Below are 27,836 nucleotides of genomic sequence, written 5' to 3' on the forward strand. Positions count from 1 at the left end.
GAGACAGACTAACAGCACTTCCTGGCACTATTTTAAAGGTGCTACCACAGTTACTAACAGTGAAAAAGGAGGACTGGGTTGCCATTTCCTCCTGCAAACAGAAACATGGTGAAGACATTGGAGATTATTACACCAGACTTGAAAAGTGTTTTGCGGTAAATAGCGGCCTTACGCCGACAAGTGAAGCTTACCCGCATCTGTTTGTTTCCAAATTAGTAGATAACGCCTTGCCAGCCATTAAGGACAGAGTACTAAAAGTAGAAAGTACCTGGCAAGCACATACACCTCCAAAGGTGTTACAAATGCTACAATATCACCAGAATCGCATTAGGGATGAAGAAGAAAATGATAAGAAACGCATGAAAGATACAAAGATGAAAGCATTAGTAGCCCAAACTGCACCCCAGCGTCAACAGACACCAAATAGCCAGACAAATATAAAAAGCACTTGTAATTATTGCAAGAAGATGGGACACTTCGTTAAAGATTGCCCTGTCTTAAAGCACAATTTGGCTACTGGTAAGACACAGCCACGCCCATATCAGCCAAAACAGAATGGTTCCCTAGACAGTTCAACACCTTCATTTCCACTGACAACACAAATGGCCCAAATGAATATTATAGACAGCGCCTACACTGAATATTACCCAGATTTCTCATGATGTTGCCCAGAGAGAGAAGATGACAAACTGCCCCTAATCCCCATTCCAGTAGATCAGACAGGTCCATTTATAGAGGTCCGACTTCTTGGGGAGGATAGGAAGTTTCTACTAGACACTGGGGCCAGTAAAACAAAAATAAGCCATCAAGAGGTCCCAGAGGCTCCTCTCTCGGGTTCAAAAAGTATTTCTCTGGGTTTCTCGGGACAACCTGTGACAAACGTCACGTCAAAGCCACTGCCCTTGCAGGTTGGTCCCCTCATGACAACTACAGATCTTATATTGACAAAATCATGTCCAGAAAACTTGCTTGGTATAAAAACATTGAAAGAATTAGGAGCTGTCATTGTTTGCTCACCTACAGATGTCAGACTATTTCTGCGAGATTTCAAGGGCCACTACACAAGTAGAGAATTAGATGAGCGTTTGAAAGATTTGCCACACACCCTGTGGGCCACTGATTCCACCACAGTAGGATGTATGGAAATAACACCTCACAAGGTTACACTGAAAGAGGGAGCCCAACTACCACGTATAAGGCAATACAAAATTCCACCTCAGGCTGAACAAGCATTAATGTTAATTATTCAGGACCTAATACAGTCAGGTGTGATTAAGGAAACAACTTCTAACATTTGCAATTCCCCTGTTTTACCAGTCCATTAAAAAGTGGAACCAGGAACACCACCTGTCTACAGACTAGTGGTGGATTTGAGAGAGCTCAATAAATGTGTCGTTCCACAACACCCTGTGGTTCCAGACATCTCCACCCTACTCACAGCCATAGATGCGGAAGCAACGCATTTTTCAGTCATTGACTTGAAAAACGCATTCTTTAGCATACCTATTCACTCAGACAGTCAATACCTTTTTGGCTTCTCCTTACAAGGACGAAGTTTCCAATTCACAAGAGCTCCTCAAGGTTTCACAGAGAGTCCAAGCGTATATAGCCAAGCATTAAAAAGACAACTAGATACTGTTCAAATGCCCACGGATACAGCCATACTACAATATGTTGATGATATCCTCATTACGGCCAGATCTGACGCAGCATGTGCTGAAGCATCACTACTAGTACTAGAATTCCTAGCTGCAAATGGCCATAAAGATTCCCCTGGTAAGCTCCAATTTTGTTTACAGCAAGTGGCATACTTAGGGCACTTGCTGTCAAAGGAGGGTAGGCAGCTTACACAGGAACGCATCCAGCTCATACTACAAATACCACAACCAACAACACAGAAACAAGTTCGAGCCTTTGTTGGTCTCACCTCATATTGTAGACAGTGGATCCCACAATTTGCACTCATTTCCAAACCGTTAGTGCAGCTGACAACACTCGAAGCTGGCGCTACTCCACAATTACCCTGGACAGAAGCCTATCCCGTCCCAGATTACACTGCAACGACAACTGCTAAACAATTAGTTAGAGAGTTTTTCCCGAGGTATGGGTTGCCCCGTGTCATCTACTCAGATAACGGCCAACCTTTTTCCTCTGAACTCATGAAGCAAGTGTCTCTTCTGTTAGGGTACACTTGGAAGTTTCACTGTGTAAGACATCCTCAGGCAGCAGGTCTAGTAGAAAGACACAACCAAACTTTGAAGACAAAATTGGCCAAGATATGCACTGACAAAGGCGTGGACTGGATGGTAGCCTTACCGGTTGCCCTCTTTTACATGCGTATGGTAGCCCATTCCAGAACTGGCTTATCTCCATATGAAGTAGTCTTTGGCAGACCACCAAATATGTGGGGTACGCCAAGGCCTAAAAGAATAACTGATGTTGACAGTACTATCCTGACTGACTACCTGGCTTCCTTGATGTCTGCACTCCAATCTTGTCGTTCTCAGGTTGCTGCCACCTTCCCTGACAAAACCAACCCGGAAGAACACGCCATCCGACCCGGGGACTGGGTCCTCGTGAGGAACTTCGACCGGACCAGCCCCCTCCAGCCCAGGTGGAAGAAGCCAAGTCTCGTACTACTAACAAGGACAGCAGTGAAGGTCGAGGGCAGGAAGGGCTGGCTCCACGCAAGCCACTGCCGGAAACATTTTGGACAAAAAGACACTGTTGCTGATGGCCCTGCCAATCCCACTGACATTGTGACTGAACAATCTTTATTGCCTTTGGAACTAACCCCACAACAGGATTACAAATCAAAGTTAAGGTCTGCCATTCGGACTCTGGCTAATTAAGTCCATTGGGCGTCGGTCCAGTGGTGAAGCGGTTGGAGCATGGGAATGGATTTTAACACCTTGACTATGTGGGAGAAAGAAAAAATGAACTCTAGAAAAAGACACACTGGTCCTATTATATGTTTGACAGTATTATTTTTCCTCATGGCAGTTATGACGTGTCTTGGTTGGATTCTCCACACTGTTTTTCCTCCAACACAACACACCTCTCATACACCCAACAGCACTCAGGAACACACCTATCACGACCTACCCCCTCATGAACAAGCCCATAGACTAGCCTTGCGAAACAATACCTTCATACAGATGCTACACCACACTCAGCAGGCCAGTAATAGCACCAATTGTTGGATATGTGGCCGCATCCCACCTCATCAGAAAAAGGGAGGGATGCCTCTTTTTCCTTTCCCATTCTCTTATAATGGAACTTGTGAAGCCTGGTTCGCCCTAATAACAGCTGACGATACTACCCTCACCTCCTGCCCTGACGGAAATAATTCATGCAAGAATGGGTGGCCTTGGGGGGATTTAAACAAGGTACTCAATACTGCCTGTTACCCTAATAAGGAGGGCGATCCTCAGGCGACAGGTACAGTCCTAGAAAGTGAAGAATACAAGCAAGGGAACATGACCATGTCCTACAAGATGTTAAATACCAAACCTAAAAAGAATGCTGGTCCCCCTTCCATCTCGGTCTCACCAGTAAAAGGACACCTATGGATCCAGAAAAAATGGCTCTGTGCCATTAGGACACAGTGACTGTCATACCACTATAAGTTTTGAAGACAGAGGAAAGTCCTCATTTCTAGCATCTCGCTATACTTATTTCATCTGTGGCCAAACGGCCTATGTGCAGCTGCCCTTGAACTGGGGGGGAACTTGCTATATAGCATTCCTGTTACCCCCTGTCTTTGTGGCCCCAATCCACTTACCACCGAGACCTCCTAGTGCCCCATGTCAGATCGTCCTGGGGATGGCAACTGCTGTCAGCAGCAGGTATAATATTCCTGATAATAACTGGATGCTGCCTTTGCATCCAATGTGGTCCTGCCCTGTGCGGTCTATGCGCTGCAAAATGCATTCCTAAACCACTTGTCCAGCAGAGAGAAAGGGAAAGAATCATGTTACAAGAATGTATAAATGATCTCATGCAAATTGAGATATAATGTAGGTACACTCTGGGGCAAGGAGGGAATGTGGAAATAAAATTGACAATTGTGCCCCATCATTTCCCTGTTTCTGCCTGACAGCCATTTTTGTCAGACAAACACCCATTTTGTGTGTGACATGCTCTCAGCAATTTGTCTGAAAACTGTCCTTCACATCCCCATTGAATCTTGCATAACCCCCTGCTCCTTGTGGTCGAGCCAATTCCAAGAAGCCTGTCTGTGTGCCCTCCCCCAGTTGTGCCAGAGACTCAGCCACATCCTGTCCATTGTTGGTAACTCAGCCTGTCACACCAACTGCCCTGTGACCACCCCCAACTGAAAGAGGAAGCACGAGGTTAGGCCCTGAAACCACACCAACTAATAGAGGAAGCACAAGGTTGTACACTGTGAACACACACATTTCTGTGGTTCTGCCAATTCTGGGAACCAGCAGCAGATAGTTCCTGTTCTTAACTGTAAGACACCCTGCACCTGGCATCTTAGTTCATTGACCACCCCTTCCTGTGTTTCAGCCAATTCCCAGAACCAGCAGATAGTTCCTGTTTTAAGAAATAGTTACTGCAAGCCAGAGAGCAGATGGTCTCTGTTTTACACAAGATAGTTCCTCTTTTTGACATGAAGCACAAGCACAAACCCCAAATGAGGAAGACTCCCCCCCTTCCAACTGTCAAACTATTTCACATTGCAAGTCCCCTCACGAAGCCTAAGACACGCCCCCATATCTTCACAATCTGCTCCTCTTGCTAATTTTTGTTCCTCTATCTGCCATGACCTGTTTGTTCCTCTATTTTGCCTCATGACCAAGACTGTATAAATGTCCTGCTGTTGAAAATAAAGGGACCCACTTCAAGAGAGGGACTTGAGAGATTGCTCCTGTGCCCGCTTGGTGCTGGAAGCGCTCCCCTTAACTCAAGTTATTGGTCTCCTCCTCCTTCATTTGAGCACCACGGACTCCTCGCTTTGCATTGACAAGAAATTATGATTTATTAAGCATAGAAATTCAGAAGTGAGGTAATAAGTAAATTTAATTTACCACAATACCCAAGAATCATCAGTGAAGGGGATAGGCAGATCTCAATACCTAGCAACCCCTCCCAAAATTTATGGATATTCATACGAATCTCTGAGAGCTTTACACAATAAAAGAACATATGGGCTAAATGGGCTGCTTCCTCAGTACACCTAGGACATTTACTATCATCCTTCTTACCCCACCCAAATAACTTAGCTGGGGTAAAATATAAGTTGAATATTGTCTTATAATGCTGAGCTCTCAGATTTGTAGAACGGAACCATTTACCGGCCAAATCCAGCGCCTTTACTAAGTCAACCGCCAGATCCCCTAGTTTGACCATCCAAGCTGATTCAATTTTATCGATATCACTCTGATGAGTTAAGATTATGGTATAGTTAGGATTGATTTTACCCCCCCCCCCCCACCTTCAATATATTCCCCCACAGTGGTTTTACCCCCTGGGGAGATAGCTGGCCTTCTTCTAGATAGTGTTTGATGCAGCTGCAAAAATGTAAATCCTTGAGCAGGGGGAATTTGGTATTTACCCTGGATTCCATCAAAGGTTAGCATTCTCTCTCCAGTATACAAGTCTCCAACTCTTCAGATTCCTAGTCCCTCCCACAAACCCCATAGACTATCGCTACTTAAAAGCGGAAACAAGCTAGAATTCCAAAGTGCCGTATAATTAATTTTCGGAATTCCCAGAAGTTTCTGAATACTCTTCCAAACCTGTCAGGCACTTTCCAATATCTTGTATCGTTTTCTGTTATAATAGCGCTTATCGGTTTTGCGTAAGAGTACGCCGGTAGTCTCCTTGCCCAATAACAGCTCAAAGATGGAGGGCGGGTATTTAATGCCTAATGAAAGGTCGGAAGTATTTTGGGCACTATCTAATAATATGGCCATCTGGTTGAAGAGACAGCTCAACATATAAAATCTTATATTAGGAGCCGCTAGCCCCCCTTATCCAGCGGTAATGAGAGATATTTCATAGACCGTCTGATTTTGCCATATTGCCAGATGAAATTAGCAAAGGCTGCTTCTAAGGGCCTTAGCATGTCCTCCCTGACCACCAAGGGGATAGTACGAAATAGGTACAGTAGCTTGGGGAACATGGTCATCTTAATTACATTAACTCTACCTATTAGGAATAGATGTACATAATTAATTATTTTTATTTCTGCAGTGATGGTCTTAAGTACTGGTAGGAAGTTGTCCTTAACAATTGTATCAACCTTAGCGTTAATCCTAACGCCCAGATAGACTGCTGAATCCATATTTCTACCATCCTTCTTTTGTATATTGTTCGAGCAGATTATCTGGGTTTTGGATTCTTTGAGATGGTAACCTGAATATTGGCCAAAATCCGAGGTGATTTCTAGGAGGACTTTCATAGCCTGCTCCGGATCTGGTATTGTTATTGCCAGGTCGTCTGCATACACCATAAGCTTGGTTTCAAAACCGTTGCACACCACAGGATTGATATGCACACAGCCTAAGATCTTCCTAACCAAGGGGTCTATGTATAAGGCAAATAGAATTGGGGAGCAAGGGCAGCCCTGTTGAGCCCCCCGAGATATGAAAATCTCCTCAGAGCTGTCTCCCATTAATTGGACTCTTGCTACATGATTGCCATAAATAGCCCTTATAGCTCTCAAGATGTTAGGTCCAAAGCCCCTCTGCTCCAATATCCCCCACAGATAGCTCCACATGACCCAATCGAAGGCCTTTTCCGCGTCAAGGAGGATCATGGCGATCCGACCCACCATGACAGCCTGGGCGTCGAATAACGCGATCGCTCGCCTGATGTGATCAGCCATGGCGAGACTAGACCGCCAATGATCCCCCCAGCCTCTTGGCCAAGACCTTCGAGTAAATTTTAATGTCTGCGTTTAGGAGGGATATTGGGCGATAGGAACCTGGCTCTTCCTTGACCTTTCCCTTTTTATGAAAAACGACAATATTTGTACTTCTCCAGGAGCCTGGCACCACTCCAGAGCAGAATACCCCATTGAAGAGAGCCAACATAAATGGTATTAAAACATCCTGAAGGAACTTGTATACCTCGATAGGGATATTATCTGGCCCGTTAGCCTTCCCTGCTGCCAATTCTTGCAAAGCTTCTTCGACTTCACTCCCGGTCATATCAGACTCTAGCATTACTTTATCTTGTTCTCCTAGTTTATGGCCAAAATTATCATCCCCTCCTCCTGTCGTGCCATCCCCTCCCCTCCGTGCAGTCCTATCCTCCTCAGTATACAAGTGCTGGTAAAAGTTTTTAAACACTCTGCAGATATCAGCTGGTTCTACAAATTCCCGATCATCTTCCCGTATTTTTAAGATAACATTTCTACTGTTTCCCTGTTTAATTTTCAGAGCCAAAAACTTCCCAGCCTGCTCCCCTGTTTCATACAATGCTCCCCTATGCACCTGATATTCCTCTGCATGTTTCTGAGCTATCCATTTATTCAGGTCGGCCTTAATAGTGACAATTTTGATCAACACTTTGACGGTCTCCTTTCCACATATAATATCGCTAAGATGTTGTTCCGCTGCCTTTATTAACTGGCCCACCAAATCCTTGTGTTCTTCCCGGTCAGCTTTCCTCTGCCTAGCTGAAAAGCTAAATGTCTCCCCTCTAAGACCTGATTTAAAAGCGTCCCAGACGCAATTGCGTGAGGCACTAAACCTGTTTGCATCAAAGAACTCTACAGCCCATTTTTTCAAGTGCTCTATAAATTGGGGATTGGCCAAGAGTCTTCTCTCGAATGTCCATCTTGAAATAATTTTTGGGGTTTTCTCAAAGTTGTAGATTAAAACCAGGGGATTATGGTCCGAGATAAGTTTCGGAAGCTTTTTGATCCACACCCTCAGCATTTCTGGGGATGAAATTAAAAAATAATCTAGCTTAGAATATTTCTGATGCGGGTGTGAGAAATATGTATACTCTGGGTCATGTTGCTCTTTGTGTCCCCAAACATCTATTAAGTTATGCGAGTCAACCAGAGAGCACAGAGCTTTATACACCCTGGGTTTGCTACCCTTATACATTCTAGACCCGTCCCCACCCCTAAGATCAGCACAGATATTAAAATCTCCGCAGCAAATGAGAGGAGAGGCCCAATTCGCTACTTCAATTTCCAGCTCATTAAATAATTCCGGGTCATCTTGATTAGATCCATAAATTACACACCGCGTGAGCCCAATCTTTAATTTGGCGATTGCTCAGAGACCCCCAGAATCTGCTAGCGAGCGATCAATCCCCCATAGACCAGATTTCCCAGTATGGCCACCCCCCTTATAGTAGATGTCTGGGAGGAGCAAACCAGCAGATCAAAACCTTTCATATTCAATAGATGTTTTTTGGCCCATGGTAAATGGGTTTCTTGTAAGCAGAAGAGATCTATCTGATTAGATTTCACTAGATATCCCAGTCTTTGCCTCTTGGACCAATCATTCAGTCCACCCACATTGACAGAGCATATCTTAAGCTTCCCCATTGCTACTTAAAACAAAAATACTCAACATCTGCCTTTTTACAAAACTATATAGTGCTGATACTAAAAGCATAGTGGTCACAAAGTCGAGACCTACGTACCAGGTAACCTTTTTTCTCCCCTTAATAGAACCGTCCACCCCACCTCGAACCCTACCCCCACCCCCACACTCCCTCCCACCCACCCTTCCAGCCCTAGAACACCTTCCACTCCACTGGGACGCTCAGGCGAGTGTCTGAGCATTTGATGTAAACTGCGAGAGTGGGCAGTGGCTAACTAACCGTGCACAAATACCCATTACCGTGATCCTTACTTATCATAGATAAATGAAAGAAATTAACAGGCCTTGCCTCAAAGAAGGGGGGGGAGCCCTACTCAGATAACTACTAAATAGGAAGTTCCGTTCGCTGTCCCCACCAACCCCGTGACTAGCTATCTGTATTGCAGACATTACCGACATAGACCTCCTTTCACATTTCACCACCCCGCGTGCGACCCCTTACCCCATATCCTCCTCTAATGGGGAAACGCTTTTCCTGCTGCCTGGTTGAGAAAGGTTCCTCTGGCAAAAATATGTAAAGCAGCCAGATGGAAGTCTGTTCTTGCATTGACTAAAAATTACTGTTTTTTTGTTCTAAACAGTAATTTTTAGTCAATGCAAGAACAGACTTCCATCTGGCTGCTTTACATATTTTTGCCAGAGGAACATTTCTCAACCAGGCAGCAGGAAAAGCGTTTCCCATCCAGAATGTGCTCTTGGTCTGCAAGGAATGAATAAATGACAACCATTTATTGAATGCACTTTTACCCAAGGGCATCTTGGCGCTGGAAGCCGCCTGTCCTGAAAGCATGGAAACCACTCGCCCACTCTTCAAAGGAAGAAAGCCAAGTTTTAACGCACATCCTAAAACAAGAAGGGTTATCAGTGGCTTTTATTTCCATAGGTAGGGAATATCAGAGGTAGGCTGTGAAGAAGGAGAGCAATCACTCTCCCCCCTCTACGCCGTCAGATTCTGGAAACCTCAACAGTCTTTTTACCGCAGGATCTAAGAGATCTCCTACGAACATACCATCTAAATCTGGCCTTAACAGTGGCTGTACCAATCTCCTGTAGTGCACTGTGTGCCAAGCATAGAGCCTTATACATGGACCGTTTATGGACTGGCAACCAGTGCAAGTCCTTCGAGGCTTATGAGACAGATATCTGGAACTTCAATAATCAATACAGTGGCTGCATTTTGCACAATCTGCAATCTACTGAATATAGCATGATTTCCACCTATTCAGGGAGTTACAGTAATCCAAGAGATATGTAATTAATTCTTGGGTCCCGTTCTGCAAGCTGAAAGAGGAATAAAAGCAAATACCTTTTTTCAGCAGCTTGATAACGTACAAACATGTCGCTGACACTTGGTTCATGTGTGACACAAAAGAGAGATTTATGTCTAAACAACAAGGAGATTCTGTGTGGTTTCTACTAGCATAGGCAGAATTCCATGTTTAGACCCCCACCACCGGTTGGACCAGATATTTAGAGCACAGTAGAATATCAGTATCTCCGTCTTCTCATTTAATTGCAGACAATTTATCTTCATACATGAGCTTACCTAATGCATATTTTGTCAACGTTTTTCCTCAACAGCCAAGGCAGTTATTCGATATATCAATCACAGTTTGGGTATCGTCAGCATAAGAAATGCTGAGGACCCAAAGATCAAACTATCTCAGCCAACGGGGACATATAAAAATTGAAAAAAGAGTTGGACTGTGGGTTAAACCCTATGGGACACCACAAGGCAGGGGAAAACATTTAGACCTGAAAGATTTGCATGCCATGGTTTGTGATCTCTCTGTCAAAAATGACTCGAGGTGCATAAGAGCATTATCTTTAATGCCCATCTTAGATGGCCAGGTCACTAGCACGAATTGAGCAACTGTGTCAAACACCACAGCAGTGGTTTAATAATTTCAAAGCAACTGAGCCTTCATGGTCTAAAATCCTCCTGATGTCATCAGCCACTGACAACAGTACCGATTCTGTGCTGTGGCCTTTCCTAAAACCTGCTTGCAAACTATTAGGCAGATTATGGTATTCCAGCACATAGGACAGCTCCTAGTTTAATGCCTTCTCTAACATTTTACCTGGAAGTGGCAACAATGAAATAGGCCTGTAATTCTTCCATACTGCAGGATCTACAGTAGTTTTATTTCAGGACAATAGAGAAAGAAGTTTGGTAACAATAGACTTTGAAAGAAACTATCCATCTAGTTAAGTTTATTTCAAGGATGCCATTCTAGTACAGAGAGGTTCATAACGGTTCAAAAGTTGATTGTTCTGCGTATTTCTGTTGTACTAAGTAAACTATCCAAGTAAAATCTCAAGACTCTCCTAATATCAAGTGGGGGGAGGAAGGCAGCTGCTGGAATAAAATGGTTACTAAAAACAATGGCAGAGAAATTGGTTTACACGAAAATCCGTGGCTCCCTTAGGTAGAAAAATAGGATTTGTTCTCAATATTACTGTGAAGTGGTTGTATACTGTGTACAGTTCTACTGCTAACTATGCCTCAGTTCACTGACCCTCCTAGTTGATGTAATAGCTACTAGAAAATCTATTTCCGAGGAAATGTGCCTTAATGAGGTCGGTGTATAGGTTCTAATGGAGAAGGCATTAATTTAGAGAGAACCAAGCTTGGATCCTATGGGGCAGAATGCTACCATCTGGGAAGAAATATTTTATTTAATCTTCTAGGAAGTTTTTAAGTACTTGAACTGTGAAGAATGATCACTAGTTGGGTCCTTTCCTCTACACCGTAATAGTAGTCAGGTGAACTTTTATAGACAAAAACTGAAGATTTGATCTAGTTAAATGCAGGAGATAGGTACTAATGACACATTCTTGACAACACAAACTTAGAAATCTCTTCCATTTAAATGCATAGGAACTTCTAGTAGGGGGTATTGGACTTCTTTGAGCATATTCACGCAGTCCTCAAGTAAGTGTAGGTGACCATATTAAACGACCTCAGGAGACATGCTGTCAAATTCAAGGATTGTTTGAATGTGTATAGTATATTTCCTTGCATTCTCGACAAAAGATTCAGTCTGCACAGAATTCTCTATTGTTATTTCTGTGACAGGTGTAGCAGTTCTGGAAACCACTACTGCCTAGGGCGCTCGGAAGCAATGTGAATGACTGTGACATTGAACTGTTTCAGCTTTATCAGCACTGATGGGTTCAACAGCAATGGTGGAAAAGAGTAAAGACAACTGTTGAAGCAATTCATCAAAATGGCATCACTCCTGGATCCTGTACTCTTTTGGCGAATCTTGAATAGTTTGCGTTTTCACTGGTGCAAAAGGTCTACATGAGGAAAACAATAGCACTACAAAATATCCTGCAGGACGTCGCTGCTTAATGCCAATTTGAGGTTATCAGCAAAGTATCTCCTTAGCAAATCTACTTGCCAATTTTGGAGACCTTAGATGTCTTGTAAATGGGCTCCCATCACCTCAAGGATGCATCTGTTACAACTGTTTGAGAAAGTAGGTCCTGAGGAAATAGGATTCCTATCAGGAGATTGGATCTTCTGCACCACCATATGGCCTGGGTGGATAGGGTCAGTTTGTCTTTCCAGTTAACCTTTTACTCAGCCCACTGACGTCTCATGTGGAGAAGCACACTGAGTACCAGATAGCTGCACAAAGTCATTGAACCTAGCAGGGATGAGACTTGATGTGCTGTGGTACAAGGTGTTAGCAGGAATTACTTATTTTTCTACAAAATGGGAGACATTCTGTCCTCCGAAGGAGAACTTCTCCTTATTTTGGAAGTGGTGTTGAAGTCTTGGAGGACTTGTATTGCAAAGAGGAATATTATCAATCAATCATAGACCTAAGCAGTGCTGAATTTGAGCAGAAGGTTGCCAGTGGGGCGCTCCAGCACTCATTTGTGGGGCCTGGAACTAAAGCCTTTGATTTAGAGAAACAGAGAGAAAAACAAACGAGGGAAATAAGGGAGAGAAGAAAAATGGAAAATCAGTGACAAAGAGAGAAAGCATGAATGAAAAATAACTTGCTAGAGTTAGATAAAGAGTCAGGAAGTGTCTGGTGCTGGACTAAAAAAGAAGGAGGTGAAATAAAGACTACACAACCTTGGTATTTGTCCTCCCGGCCTTCAATAGCACCAGCCGTAGGCTTCTTAACAAAATTAGTCCTGGCACTTATTCTTTTACACATTAAGCACTGGAGATATGGGTAGATGTAAATCCTTAGCCTATGAAAATGAGTTGACACTAGCAAACCATACACATGTATGGATCGGTGGCAGCAGTCTTCCTCCAATAGGAGGGACCCTTCATAAACAGTGTAGGCATTTTGAAGCAAATCCACTAAAAAATGCAGAAAAAAGGGACACGATTCCCTGATGTATATACAGTCTAATGAAAATGTCAAAAGGTAATTTTGAGGAATTTTGCTCAAACAAATAGGGCGGAAAAAAACGTACAAACGCAGTGACCCTCTTAGCATGAGCAGGAAGAGAATTTGAGGTCGTTAGGTAAACTGCCAGTACACTGCATGCCCGGAGATAGCTGCTGGCTCCTTAAAGAAGCAATGAGCTTTTTTGAATTTATGCACTCTTGACCCACCAGACACGTTTTTCTGCATTTTTTTTCTATTTTAATATAAGGGTCTGCAGTGTCCTGTTACAACTAGGATATATTTTTCAGCTCGGTGCTGCATTTTAGTCTTTCTCCTGTTCTAAACTGGCTATTCCAGAGAGAAAAAGTCAGTAAAATACAATCTTTCTTTTTTCACCGCAGAGTATTTTGTTTGAGTTTTAAAGATTTCACTGTCAGCTCTAGGTGTATTCGTTCTACACCGATGAAGACAAGTGTTCTGGGGTCCCCTCATGACGGCATGAATATTCTACATGACGGTATGAATATTATATCAGTCAATCTGTGAGGATCGTACAATGCAGAGTGGTCAATTCCAGACTCTATGCAACGAGGATAATTCAAGATTTTTTAGTCTGCCCAGAGTGCCAACAACTGTGTTGTAGTACAGCCAAATCTTGAAGATTACTGCATCTGAAAGATTTGGAGATAAAGCGAGGAGTGGGGTGGGGTGCGGTGGGGAGGGGTAGAAGACGACTCATGTAAGTAAAACTGCCCGAGGTTACTCACTGGGTCAATTCACGCAAGAAGACTCTAATCCGATCTCAGGCCAGCCACGGGCCTCTAACACTGAATCGAGGTCCTTTTGTCAACTGCTGTGAATTAAACCCTTGCTTTTAACGACATAATTTAGGGAAGATACTTAAAACTAAATATCTCAAGAGCGGTTGGAAAGGAATGAAACCAGGTATCAGAAAATTTCAGTAAGCAATATCCTAACATTTTGAAAAAAACAGACACTAAAAAAACTACAAACAAAAACTAAAGAAAATATTAGGAATTGGGTCAACGTGATTGAAATAGTAAGAACATTAGATCATAACCAGCATTTCAAGAGACAACCTTCGTAAGCCCCCATTGAACCTCTCATAAACTTCATGACCGACAAAAGGAAAACAACTGTCCAAACCTATACAATCACACACAAAGTATATTGGTTAAGTGTTCTTACATCAGTGAGCTGCTTACTGCGAGGAGGTGTCACTGCATTTGTTATCTGCTTGCTGGCAGCTTTCAAAGCGGCATCTCTTCTGGCCTGCTCAAGAAGAACCCGTGCCCTCTCCTTCAGCTCTTCTTGTCTTGATAACATTCGTTGCTACAAAACAAAAAGGCAATCACTAAAGCAACTAAAACGGATTAGCTGAAGATTTCACATCAGTAAAACAGCGTTTATGGTCCTGTACAAGGTAGCGCAGGTACTGCCTGTTGCAAGACACACTGCCAGCTTAGAGTGGGCTTAGAGACCGCCTATTGCTTACCACTGGGTCCCTTCATTGGCATTCTCATGTCTTTGCTTTTTATTTGTTAGAGTACATTGTCTTTCCTTCCTCTTCCTGTGTTTCTTCCTCTCCTGGTGCATGGGGCGCATTATTGTGTCCTTCCACTGCTCGCTTTTTCAAGCTCTACTTCTTTCTTTTCAGTTAAGCACTCTATGAGGGTGCATGTATTTTCCAACTGTCTCCCTCATGTGCTTCTCTCACGCCTGCCGAGCTATTTTCTTCTCTCATCTGTGCGCTTCTCCCCCACTACTCCCGTTGTGAGCTTCTCTCTCACTACACCCATGTTGCCTTCTCTCCTATGTGCTTTGACCCCACCAGCTCCATGTTGCGGGCTTTCATTGGATCCCCAAGCGCAATTGTTGCTTCCGCTCCTCATCCGATCCTTGACCTCCGTATTGCTTCACCCCCAGCATTGCTGTCCCAGACCCCCCCGAAAAATAAACTTTCTCACTTTCTTAGGTCTCGCCTGGCGATAGCAGCGCATGCGCTGTCTCTCACCATGCGAGTATCTTTTGCAATCAATTCTCCCAAAGGTATACATGCACGCGTCGGCATGGACAAAGATGGCTACTATCGTCATCTGTCCAAAGCAAACCGCATGTGCGTGTCGGTACGGACTGTGGACAGTCCGACGCCATCTTGTGGCAATAGCTACCCATTGTCCATGGCAACCAAGCTTCTTATCAGAAGCTTCGTCAGTGCTTCCGACCCCCACCTGCTTCTACCAAGCCTTCACCAGTTTTTTTCATCATCTTGACTCAGAAATCAATTTACTTAAATAAATACAGCCTGGAAGTGTTGGAGCCTTACATAAGGCATGTCCTGGATACCTCCTTCAAATCGGGTATGTTACCTGAAGGGTGGAAACAGGCTGTGGTACTCCCTCTCCGGAAGAAATCCCACATCGGTTTTGAGGTGTTGGAAAATCTGAGGCCCATCTCTCTCCTGCCTTTTCTGTCCAAAGTGGCGGAAAAGGTGGTTAACACCCAAATCATGAAACATGTGGAGGAGGTGGGATTGCTCCATGCCACGCAGTTTGGCTTTAGACCGCGCCATTCTACCGAGTCCGCCCTTCTTATGGCAACGGAACATCTGAGACAGGGCGTAGATAAGGGGCAAACGATGGCCTTGATCCTGTTAGACCTCAGCGCGGCGTTCGACACTGTAGCACATACCACCTTGCTACAGTGTCTGAACAGAGGTGGTATCACCAACACCGCGCTGAGGTGGATCCAGGCCTTCCTCACGGGAAGAAGCTTTCAAGTGAGGCAAGGCGACTGCTATTCAAAAGGGGTACCTCTGGGCCAGGGCGTGCCTCAGGGCTCGTCCCTGAGTCCAACCCTTTTTAATTTATATGTAGCGCCGGTAGCCTCCATTGTGGAGAACTATGGTCTCCAATTGGTATCATATGCCGATGATACGCAACTGGTCATCTCCCTGTCGCACGCACCCTGTCTTGCTGCAGATGGCTTCCGGTCGTGCATGAAAGAACTTGCCGACTGGATGGCCATCAATTGTCTGAAACTCAATGGCAACAAGACAGAGGTGTTGGTGGTAGGGAGAGCCCAGTCTGCATGGTCATCGGCATGGTGGCCACCCTGTTTAGGACCAACCCTCACCCCTTGCCAGGAGGCAAAAAATCTAGGGGTATGGTTTGATGCAGGTCTCACTTTCGGGCCCCAGATCAACCGTGTGGTTGGCGTTTGTTTTGGGGTACTGAAAAGATTGAGGAAAGTCCTGGACCTACTGCCGATGGAAGCTCGCCAAACCCTGGTTCATGCTTTGGTAACCGCCAGGATGGATTACGGGAATTTGCTTTACCTGGGGGTGCCAGAGAAGAGCATGGCTCGCCTCCAAGTGCTGCAAAATGCGGCAGCTCGTCTGATCCTCAGGCTGCCCAAAAGGGCGCCTTCGAAGGCGGCACTGCAGAAGCTACATTGGCTTCCGGTGAGGCGCAGAGTTGAATATAAAGCCCTCTGTACGTGTCACCGTATCCTGTATGATAGGGCTCCTCGACTACTGAGGAAATTGGTTGAAGTGTATATACCTGCTCGAGCGCTCAGATCCGCCGATGGGGGTCTGCTTAGGGTCCCCAGGGTGAAGAAAGCGCGCATGGGAGGCAGATCTTTCAGGTGTCTAGCGGCTAACTACTGGAATAAACTTCCAGTGGACTTGCGTCTGGAACCTGAAGAAGCGAGGTTTCGAGCGAAATTAAAAACCCACCTCTATGCGAAGTAAATGGCTACTAAGCTACTGTGCTCCCTGTTTGCTGCCTCTCTCACTTTCAGCGCGTGGACACGCCGGTGCGCGTAACGCAGCGCTTTACAAATGTCCCAATAATAATAATAATAAATAGCTTAACACCCGCCCCACATTTGTGCTCTGTCTTGAGATGTGTGTACATATCTCGGGCAGGAGGTGTCCGGGGGTGCACGAGTTAACTGTAAACAGTCCTAAAAGAGGCTTGGCTGAGACTGTAGCATGTCGCAAATGATGAAACATGCTTTTGAACTGCCCGAATGCTTTTACTTTAACCTACTAAAACCTCTTCCAGCCCCAATGCCCTCACTCTTCAAGTGAACACATGTGCTGTACTTACACGGTGTTCAGCCTTATAGCTGCTGTTGATGTTTTAACTGATTCATTTGGCCATTACTTTAGAACTAACGAGTCGTTAATAACCAATCTCTAGGTGGAACATATTCTACGAGTTGTCTTGGAGCGGGAGGTTTGGCAAATCTGTAAAATTACCTCGGATTGGAGAATCGGGGACCACCTCATCCCAAGTGCTATTGGCTGTGCATTCTGCACGTGACTCTGTCCTCGCTTGGTGCTGCCTGACGGTGTTTTGGCTTGGATACCGGAGGTCTTCTTGAGATTAGTTGGTTACTTACCGGGCAGTGGCAGCTTGTTTCATTATCATCTGCCGTTTCTGACGTAAGGAATGTTTTGGGAGAAGGGGTTATTTCTTGACCCTATCACGCCTGTTAGCAATAGATAGGCAGGCCCTCTTAGCTTCTGCTCAAGTATGGACTGACAGCCATATGCGGCGAGACCAGTGCCGAGAAAGATGCGGGTGACGGTCCTCTATGTCTCACATGGTTATTCTGTTGTTGCCCGACACTGGCTCGATTCGCACCCTGCTGTGTACCTTGACCGCTCCCCGAAACGTTAGAAAGCGTGTTAAACTTAGGTTGTATGACTGTCCAGATCCCATTTCTCATTGCACCCACGCCCAAGCTCTGTTCTGTATGGCACCAATATGCAAATCTCATGCAGCATGGCACCCATACCACTGAGAAGCTTCAGGAGCACGTGTGCAATGGTAAACAATGTGTATTATTCATTGCTCGTCTTTTGGAGTTTCTGTGATAAAGGACATGTTTCTTTCCATGGAAAACAATAATATAAAGCCCTATTTCTTACCCCGTCAACCTGTTTAATTTTAGAATGCAATAAATCCTAATGTTTTTTTAATGACATTTTGACATTTAAAGAAAACAATCTTCCGTCTTTTAAATTTGACTGGCGGTGACCCATGAATTTCAGTAACCAAGAATCTTGTGAAGAGTGTGCCATAAAGTAGCCCGCTCCTCTTCCCAGACCCGCTTCTTCTGGGAACGCGAGCTTTTAAACCATTTCAGCATGTCTGGCTGCAGTCGTGGGTGCACGCCCACAGTCCTGGCGTGATTCTGCAGCGCCAAGCTGTTAGCGCTAGCTTGTTTCTCCGACAGGTCATATAAAGGTATTATCATGTGGGGCCCATCCGTCTGCTGACTCAGACGGACCTCAGCCTCTGAGAATTCCAGAGTGCACTGCATACATACACACACTGTACTCCAGATCTTCATTTTTAAGGCTGTGCTTTTACCTGATCAGGCCAAAAGATTTCTGCTGGTTGTATGTCCATTTGTTGGTGGTGAAAGCTTTCGATATTTGAATTTGTCAGCTGCAATTGTGTTCTAAACACCCTGGCAGTAGATGGAAACATTATACAAGGCTGAGGATAATTAATATGGAGATAAAATAGGGAATTGTGAGTAGTGAAATTGAGAGCAGTTGTATGCATGTGTCCATCATTGTGTTTATTTGTTGTATAGCTCAAAAATTCCTGGCGGCACACCACCCAGGATAATATCCTGCATAGCTAAACACTTATAAGGTCCCAAAGGCGAGACCTATTGGCTATGCCAGTGCTTGTTTTTTTTTAGTTACTGGTCCAACTCAGATCAGTTACTAAAACAAAACAAAAAACACCGGTGTCATTCTGTAGGCGTGCGCATGCATCGGTACGCACACCTACATGGATTACCATCTGCTTCTAACCTACTTCTCCCCTCCTGAGGCGGAAAGCCGGGAGGTCTCTCCACTTTTCTTTTACTTTGAATACTTTGAACACTTGACTCGTGTATTTTAAAACGATCATTTTATTGGGTGCCTTTTTGCAGCGTGTGCTCGCGCTTGTGTTAAAAGCGTGTAGGAGCACAGCGCTGCCTGCTATTTGACCTCCCAGCGCTTGTAAGCGCTTCGCTTTCCCCCCCTCCCTTGCCTGGGACTCTGAGACCGCCCTCGGCTGAGTATTGACGCCGAGGGCTGGGATCTCATTTTGGCCGCCATCTTGGGGGTAGGACTTCCACCCTCGCGCTCTAGCAGCGCTACAAAAAGCTCACCCCCTTCTCCGCGCAGCGGACGCGATCAGCGGCCGCGCCTGATCCGCGCCTGATCCGCGCCAGAGTCCTGCCCGTCTGCGCCCGTCTGCGCCCGTCTGCGCCCGTCAGCGTCCCGGAGGCGTTCGGCGTGGCAGGCAGCTCTGGCCACTATGCTTTCTTACTCCGCTCAGGAGCTCCTTTCGTGGCGCAACTGGAATGCGTCATGCCTATCAGTCTTCCCAGGCCGGCATAGGGGTAAGCATAAGTGCCCTGCTTGTTTGTGGCACCCTGTCCGTTCCCTCCCTTCCCCTCTCCCTGTTAAGGAGAGCAGCACAAAACACCTCTGTCTACTCCTCAATACGAGGTCGTTGCATCGCCACACTCAAGAGATCTTTGATCTCTTGTCAACCACCAGTCCTACCTGTTTGATGCTTACCGAGACTTGGCTTAATGATTCTTCCAACCCGGACTTAGTGGCTGCTATCCCCACTGACTACACCATCCATCGACAGGACAGAGACAAGGGTAGAGGAGGAGGAGTTGCCTTGGTTGTGAAGAGCTCTCTTCCGTGCACGGTCACGCATACTCATACCATCGAAGGGGCTGATTCATTAGCCTTCACCATCTCCTTATCGCCGCAACAAGCACTGAAGGGCATGATTGTTTATAGACCCCCGGGCCCTGTGGGCTCCTTTCTTGATGACCTTCAACAGGTCATGTCGGTCCTTGTCCTGAGATCGGAGCACTGCTTACTTGCGGGAGATTTCAACTTCCATATGGACGACCACAATGACCAAAATGCCATCAAACTGTTGGATATCGCATCCACCCTGGGTCTTTCCCCTTATCTCTCTGGTCCAACCCACGATAAAGGCCACATGCTCGATCAGGTTTTTTCCACCATACCTATCACGAATATTACACTTCTGCCTATCGTGTGGTCTGATCACTTTCTGGCCCACTTCGAAATACATTCTATCGCGGCCCCCCTCGCTAGTGCCACGAGACAGCAGGGTAGCAGCTACAGGACACTTCACCGGGTGACCTCAGATATGCTTACACATGCTCTGACTGATCACCCTGTGGTCTGCACTGGGGATCTGGAGAAAGATCTGGAGAGCCTGCAAGACTGGCTTCTTGCCAGACTAAATGAGTTCGCTCCCTTACAGCCGCCCAGGTCCGCTGCTCGGCGGGTCTCTGCTCCCTGGTTCACGGAGGAACTAGCCCTTGCCCGTAGGCAATGTAAAGTGGTTGAGCGTGCCTGGAGAGTCCAGTATGAGCCCGAGGCTAAACAACGATATAAAACAACGATGAAGTCATACCATGAACTTGTCCTTCAGAGCAAGAAACGGTATCTTGCCAATAGGATTGACGATGCTGCTAACTCCTGTAAGGAGATTTTCTCAATCGTGCGTGAATTTACTAGCCCCCGGTCCATCTCTACTCAGGGTGCTCCGGCAGAGACCTGGGCTAACACTATTGCCAATTTTTTTACCACCAAAATTAGGCAAATCCAGGTCTCTTTCCCGCAGAGAGACCCAGATGATGTGTCTGTGATGCCGATTGAGGCAGCGTCTCTGTCTCCCCCGGGACCAGCCCTGCTCGATTTTCCTCCTCTCCCGGCTGCTACATCTTTAGCCCTGATGAGGAACCTTAAGTCGGGCTCACCATTAGATCCTTGCCCGGCAAAATTTCTGGCAAAAGTGGCAGACGCCATAAACCCTATAGCCAATCCCATCCTTAATCTATCTTTGAGCGAAGGCTTTCTGCCTCAGACCTGGAAGCAAGCCATGGTCATTCCTCTGATCAAGAAACCCAATCTTGACCCAGAGGTACCCTCCAACTACAGACCAATTTCGCTCCTTCCAGCACTGACCAAGATCCTGGAAAAACACGTGCACAGCGTGCTTTCCAACTTTTTGGAGTCTAATGATCTGCTCCATGAATCCCAATCGGGATTCCGCTCCAACTTAAGCACCGAGACGGCGCTCCTGGAAGTCTCGGAGATCATTAGAGAGGTGCTGGACATGGGAGGCAGGGTGTTGTTAGTCATGCTAGATCTGTCGGCGGCGTTTGACACCGTCCCCCATGAGGACCTCCTCATTAGGCTCCATGACATCGGGCTAGGGGGGACGGTGCTCAACTGGTTTTCTTCCTTTTTGGCCAACCGCCGCCAGACGGTCTGGGTCCCACCCGGATCCGCCGAGATGCCGTCATTGGGAGTCGGAGTGCCTCAGGGTTCTATCCTGAGTCCCACTCTCTTTAACATCTTGATGACCCCTCTGGCGACATTGGCGGAGTCCTATGGGGCCCGGATCGTCTCCTATGCTGACGACACTCAGCTCCTCTTCACCTGTCGCAAGGGTGAAGAGTTCGATGGCGAAGGGATCCGCGAGTGCCTTGGGGCCGTTTTCAGCTGGTTTTCTCAAAACAGTCTCAAGTGCAACTCGGACAAGTCCGAAATACTATTCTTCGGATGCCCCTCTGAACCAGATTGGCGAGGATGGTGGCCTGCCGACATGTTCCCTCCCTCACAGTCCTCTAAGTGGGCCAAGAACCTGGGAGTCAAAATTGATAATGAGCTGTCGCTCAAATCCCAGATTTCCATCCTTACGGGAACTTGTTTTGGGATCCTGAGAATGCTGCGCAAGTTTTTACCCCTTCTGTCACAGCATCACCGGAGGATCACTGTTCAGGCCCTTATAGGGTCCAGATTGGACTATGCCAATGCTCTATATCTGGGCCTGCCTGAATATCTCCTCCAACGTCTGCAGATCACCCAGAACGCGGCTGCGCGTGCCATCTATGGCCTTCATCGTCGCACCAGCGCCTCTAATCTTCTTGTATCCCTCCACTGGCTTCCGGTGCGGAAGAGGATACTGTTTAAGACCATGACTCTTGCCCATAAGGCCTTACATGGCACTGGTGCCAAGTATCTTCAGAGGAGGCTGGACTTCTATCGACCAGCACGATCCCTCAGGTCAGAAACCTTGGCCTTGGCTCGGGTACCACGCATTAAAAAGGCTCGGCTAGGCGGCCGGTCTTTCAGCTTCCTTGCTCCTCAGCTTTGGAACTCGCTACCGTTGTCTCTGCGAAGCACCTCTAATCTGCTTGTCTTTAGGAAAGACTTGAAAACTTGGTTGTTTGCTGGATAGTTTCTTCCCCTTCGGGTGCCCCTTCTCTGTTATTGTTGTGTTTCTTGCTCTTTACCATGGCCAGGAGCTCAAAGCGCCGGGACACTCCTTTGGAGTAGCCGTTGCGCTATAAAAGTCCCATTTTAACATAACATAACATAACATGATGATGTGGCCAGGAGCGTCAAAGCTTTTTTGAAAGTTATTTTGGCCATATGGCACAGCATCAGGGATGCTATGCGAATGGCTAAAACCCAATAGGTCCCATCGGCAAGACCTACTGGTGTGGGGTTCAATACATCTTCGTGAAGTACTGCAGTTTGTTTTAGATTGCAATGAAGAGAAAATCGGAAGAGAGGTCCGAGAAGAAAGCCACAAATGATATGAAAACTCAGCCTTTAAACCTTGCTCTGTACCCATAACTGCACTTTTCTTCAGAGAAAAGAAGCAATCCTTGTGATTATAGGCACGCTCTTGTTGCATAGAACGTGTAGTTGATGTGCTGGTTTTTTTTAATGAGGGTGCTGCTCTTGTTGGCTATGGAACAGAGAAAGAAACGATTGCCACCCATTTCATCACATTACAGTCATTATCTTGGTCTCTGGAACAATAAGATGGAGTGAAATGCAGTCCATAACTGTCTGGCCCTGCGCGCTAACACTCGCCTTTTCCCTTCTCCTCCCCTATAGCAGCATGCCCCCTCTATTATCATCATCATCATCTCTCTCCATCCGAATGCAAAAGAAAGGGTCAGCATCTGCCTTAAACTATCAGTCTAGATGTGCGAGTTAAGTGCTTTGCCTCGGCAATCTAAGAAGAGGATAATGGGAAAGAGCCAATGATAGCAGAGGCCCGTGAGACCTACTAGAAAATGGCTGCCTTAGTAAACTGAACTGAGCATGTGCAGCCCCAGCCCGAGTCTGAATGCGAGCTGACTGTGCCGGAATTAAGTTAGTTCAAGGACAGGTTGCCCTGGAAGTATAGATGGCTGCCAAGTGATGATCGCAATTGTTCTGAACGTGTGAAAATCCTGCAAAGTTGCCAGTCGCAAAAACAGAGGACCTTTTTGACAATTGACTGACGGAAGGAAATGCATAATGTGATGATGAGGTGATGCTCATCCACGCCCAAATTGTCCAATCAGAACTCGAATTTATGGTAAAAGTTACTCTTTTAGATAGATAGAGTTAGTGAAAAAGGTATAAAAAGTGCTGATTTTAGTGAGGAAAAAACTTCTCGATTTCTACCAGAGATGCTGCTGGAATGCTGATTTTTCCTGTGATATAAGATTCTAACTGACTTATAATTTTCTCTTTAACAGGAAATGTACTTTAGGTGAGGGTTTTCAGTTAGGAAGTTAGGAGAATGAAATTTGGGAACTATCTGTCTTTTGCTAATACTTGTATTATGAACTCAAAATTTAATGTCTATTTCTGAAACTTTCCTAAATAAATAGAATAAACGGGTTGAAATAACATTTATACTTTCCTTTATAAATATGTCGATTTTTGAATAAAGAAATAAAGAAAGTAAATAAACTTAGACATGTCAAATTTGCTTTTAATAAAAATTAGATAAATGGAGAATTAAGCTGGTCTTGAGTTTTCCTACGCCTAATTTTTTACTAGCAGATCCATGAACCTTAAAGGTGGCGTGTCTAAATAAATGTTTTGTTAATGAAAACCATGGTAAACTTGTCTGAACTGCAGGTGTAAATAGTATAAATATCTGATTTAGTTGTAGACACTCCCCTATGATACAGCGGCTCTCCTTTAAATTTCGCCGATCCAGGAAGTAGGGTGTAAGTGTTTTCTGAGTAACTCGCGGTGTTATGGGCCCCACTGACGAGTATATGTTTGAATTTGTACTTCAGAGAAAGGTGACATGGTTTTAGAAATTATTTCTGGAGAACCGCTGCATCAGTAATTAGCTTGGCAGCAGAGCATTGGTTGCTATAGAATTAGCTAAAATTATGTATAAAGCGTTATATAAGGTTTTTTCTGATGTACAGAATTATGACTAACATCTGTTGAGTTCGTATTACGTTATATGTAGTCCTGAAAAGGCTTTCGAGTATTGCGTGAAGCTGGTCACTCTGTCTGAAGGCAGAGGAAGTGTGCCAATGAAGTCGCACATCGCATAGTCTGTTTAAAAAAAGTAGTATTGTCGTATACTGCGGTGGTATCGTCGTATATCACTGTCTAGGGACACTACGTGTGAAAGGATAAATGCATAGTGAGGGCAGTCTATAAAATCTTGGTTTTAAGCACAGGGATCATTGTGTATCCTGATTTAAAACTTATTGCTTGGAGAGTAATAGAGCTTAACCCGAGCTTGAGAGAAGGATAAAGTAGAGGAAGTGGTGCTACTTCATTGGCGAATGTAAAAATTCTGTGGTAGAGAAGAGGTAAGCGCTGTTTACTGGAAATACAGAATACTTGTGTGATTGAGAAATTCTATCACTTTATTTAGCGAAACAGACGAATGGAGTTGTTTTGTGTAAGTTACTAATCGGTTTTGTCGAATATCTTGTAAATACGGCTTCTTGAAAAAATCTTGTAAAGGAGGGGTTAGTCGGCGCTGCAGAAGCCGGAGCGCTGGTGACGTCAAAAGTGTCGCGCTGGGATTGGTCCGTGTGACCAAAACAGGGCAAAGAGCTGATTGGTGCATCACGAAAGGCAGCGAAACTATTGGTTAAGCACTAAGGAGACGTATCTTGTTCTAATTGGTACGCTAGTGTAAACTGCTCTGTGACAGGTTAGTGTTACGGAACAGCAACAGGGAAGTACACGATCCCTTTGAAATACAGGGAAATTACAGAAAAATGGATTACTATTACGGAGAAGAAAAGAAGAAACCTTCATGGTTTAAGAAATTGAAAAATGTGTTTGTAAAAGATAAGGCGATAGTCACCAGAGAGGGAAAATTACTTCCTCCGCCGAAAACGCCTGCTTCTTATATGTTGTCGAAATATGGTTACCATATGTGTGTTTGGTTAGAGAATTGGGTGAGATATACCAGAAATGATGGTGTGTTAGCTTTTCCAGAAGGAGGATATTTTGATGTGGCGGTTTTGAGAAATTTGAGAGAAAAGATGATGAATCTTGACCCAAGACCTAGACCAACTCAGTTCGAAGCTTTAGTTGAATGGGAGGATGAGATGCATGAATTAGAAAGCGAAAGATTGAAAGGACATGTCAGACCAAGAGGTAGATTTCGAAATTTATGGGGAGAAACACATGAGAGTAGAATGCGTAGATGGAGAAATGCTGACATGTGTAATGGCATGTTTCCAGTCAGATTAGTGGATGATTATGAAGGGCGGAAATGCACAGAAAAGAGGAAAAATATAGAAACAGGGAGAGAAGGTTAAAGTGACAGTGAATCAGAGGATGCTGTGCTAGAAGAAATATTAAATAGGAGACCGCCACCATATCAACCATGTTCTTTATGGACTACACCTAATGCTCCACCCGTAGATGAAAGAAATAATGAAACCCCAAGGCAATTTTCTAATTTTAGAAATGTACCTGAAAGAGTAGAAGTGAGATATAATCTGAGTACTTCAATAATAGAACCAAGACTTACTGGTACTCCAAAGCAAAATAGTGAGCGAGAGAGCGTAAATAGAGTAGAAAAACGAGCTGAAGAACAAACAAGTACTGATGAATATATACGGACTACAAATGCGCTGACAGAGAAAATACAAGAATTAATGAAAAACATAGAAGCAGTAACAGTCCCAGTAACGATTGGACCTGTAATTCCCGTGTTTGAAAACCAAAGAATAAAAGAACCAAGTTTGACAATTCCTTTGCAACAGAGTTTGGAAAAAGTGAGAAGAAATATTTATCCAGATTGGTCAGAAATTAGACAAACAAATAATGTAAATCCGCCTGACTTAACTTTCAATCAGAGTTTACCCTACAAATATGCAACTGGAGCAGAGTCTGATTCTGCTACATCTGAAAAGAGCATAGAGAAAATAGATTTAACGCAAACTCCTGTAGGACCATCAGAGCAAGAATTAAGTGATTGGATTAAAACTCTAAAATTAAAAGAGCATGAACCTAAAGTACTGGATGTAGCGAGATTAAAAGTTGACATGGAAGAATTAATCATTGGAACAATTGGAACAGACAGATTAAAAACGTACCAAGATGATGAACTTATGTTCATGTGTAAAAGCATAACATGGAAAGCGAAGTCTATACATGATCAATTAGAAGGCTTGGCAAATGAATTTGAAGTAGAGTTCGCAAAGAATAAAACATTGCAGAAATCCTATAGAGTGGATTTTTCAGAAAAAGACATTGAAAACATGAATACTGCCAGAAGGTTAACCCAAATAAAAGAATTGATTGTGCTATTACGGAGATGTGAATAAATGGAGAGTGAAATGGGCAAAGAAGAAAGAGGAGACTAGTGATAAATCTACATTAGCGTTTCCAGTCAGAGAAAAAGAGACAGTCGTAAATGAGTTCCTTATGAGAGAAATACCTGGAGGATATGTACATGTTCCTTGGAGTAGACAGGATATATTATCATTTACAAATGATTTCCCCAGATTGAGAGAAAAGCCAGTAGAATGGTATCGACAGGTAGATCGATTTGTGAAAGTTTCAACAGTGTTATGGGTTGATCTGGATGGATTATTTGACATAGTTGTGCCAGCAGGCTTATGGACTGAATGCAAAATATCAGTAGATTGGCCAAGGGAGGAATATCCTCGAGACAAAGTAACAGGTGCTCCATCACCGGATGTAATGTGCAAATATGAACAAGTAATTGTATTCTTGAAAAATAAAATTCCACCAAAAGAGACAGACTGGGTTAAAATAGACAGAACTACACAGGAACCAAAAGAATCTGTACATGCATTTTATGACAGATTATTGTTGGTATTTAAACACTACAGTGGATACGAAGAACTGAGTGAGAAAGACATGAGTCATTTTGTATATCGGTTTGTGTATGGATTAAGACCAGATATTGGAGACATGATTCAACACACCCTGATAGGATGTCAGTCGAGCACTGTAGATGAGGTTTTGAGAAAAGCTAAATATTGCGGTGAAGAAATTGATGCAAAACAAAAGAAATTAAAAGAGAAAGCTATGTGGGCACAAGTGAAGGTAGCAGAGCAAGTAGCACAAATGGACAATAAAAATAATGACCCAAATCAGGGAAAACTGAAAGGAGGTTTCGGTAAAACAAAATTAGTAGGGAACATAGAAGAGCTGAAGAAAAAATATCCCTGTCATAATTGCGACAGGATAGGGCATTGGAGAAAAGAGTGTAAGTATCCACCAAGAGTTAATCCAGAAAATACATACATAATTGAATCCACAGGTGCAGAATGAGGTAATTCAACAGCAACCGCAACAGCAGCAGATAGTTACTCAGCAAAGTCAGGTGCCGCAACCACCACTTCCACACAGTGTAAACCATCAGAGATACAGTGCAGAGACAGGATTCAGCGGAGGCGAGCAGGTAAATAGATCGCCTAGAGTGAATGTGAGTCCCCAGTATTGGTTACAAGAGGAAGGTGGGAGTGAGTC

At 44.6% G+C, this 27,836-nt stretch overlaps 1 protein-coding gene across 6 annotated transcripts in view; it reads right to left on the bottom strand.

Moving 5' to 3' along the window:
- Window positions 1–27,836, bottom strand: part of EHBP1 (EH domain binding protein 1) — a 2,232,712-nt gene that overhangs the window by 743,222 nt on the left and 1,461,654 nt on the right. For all 6 annotated transcript variants that reach the window (XM_078649460.1, XM_078649459.1, XM_078649456.1 and 3 more), the window contains one exon: window positions 14,165–14,308. In XM_078649460.1, coding sequence (XP_078505586.1) covers window positions 14,165–14,308 — 144 coding nt within the window. The remainder of the gene's footprint in view (window positions 1–14,164; window positions 14,309–27,836) is intronic.

The sequence above is a fragment of the Lissotriton helveticus genome, chromosome 6 (genome assembly GCF_964261635.1).
Source record: "Lissotriton helveticus chromosome 6, aLisHel1.1, whole genome shotgun sequence".
NCBI lineage: Eukaryota > Metazoa > Chordata > Amphibia > Caudata > Salamandridae > Lissotriton > Lissotriton helveticus.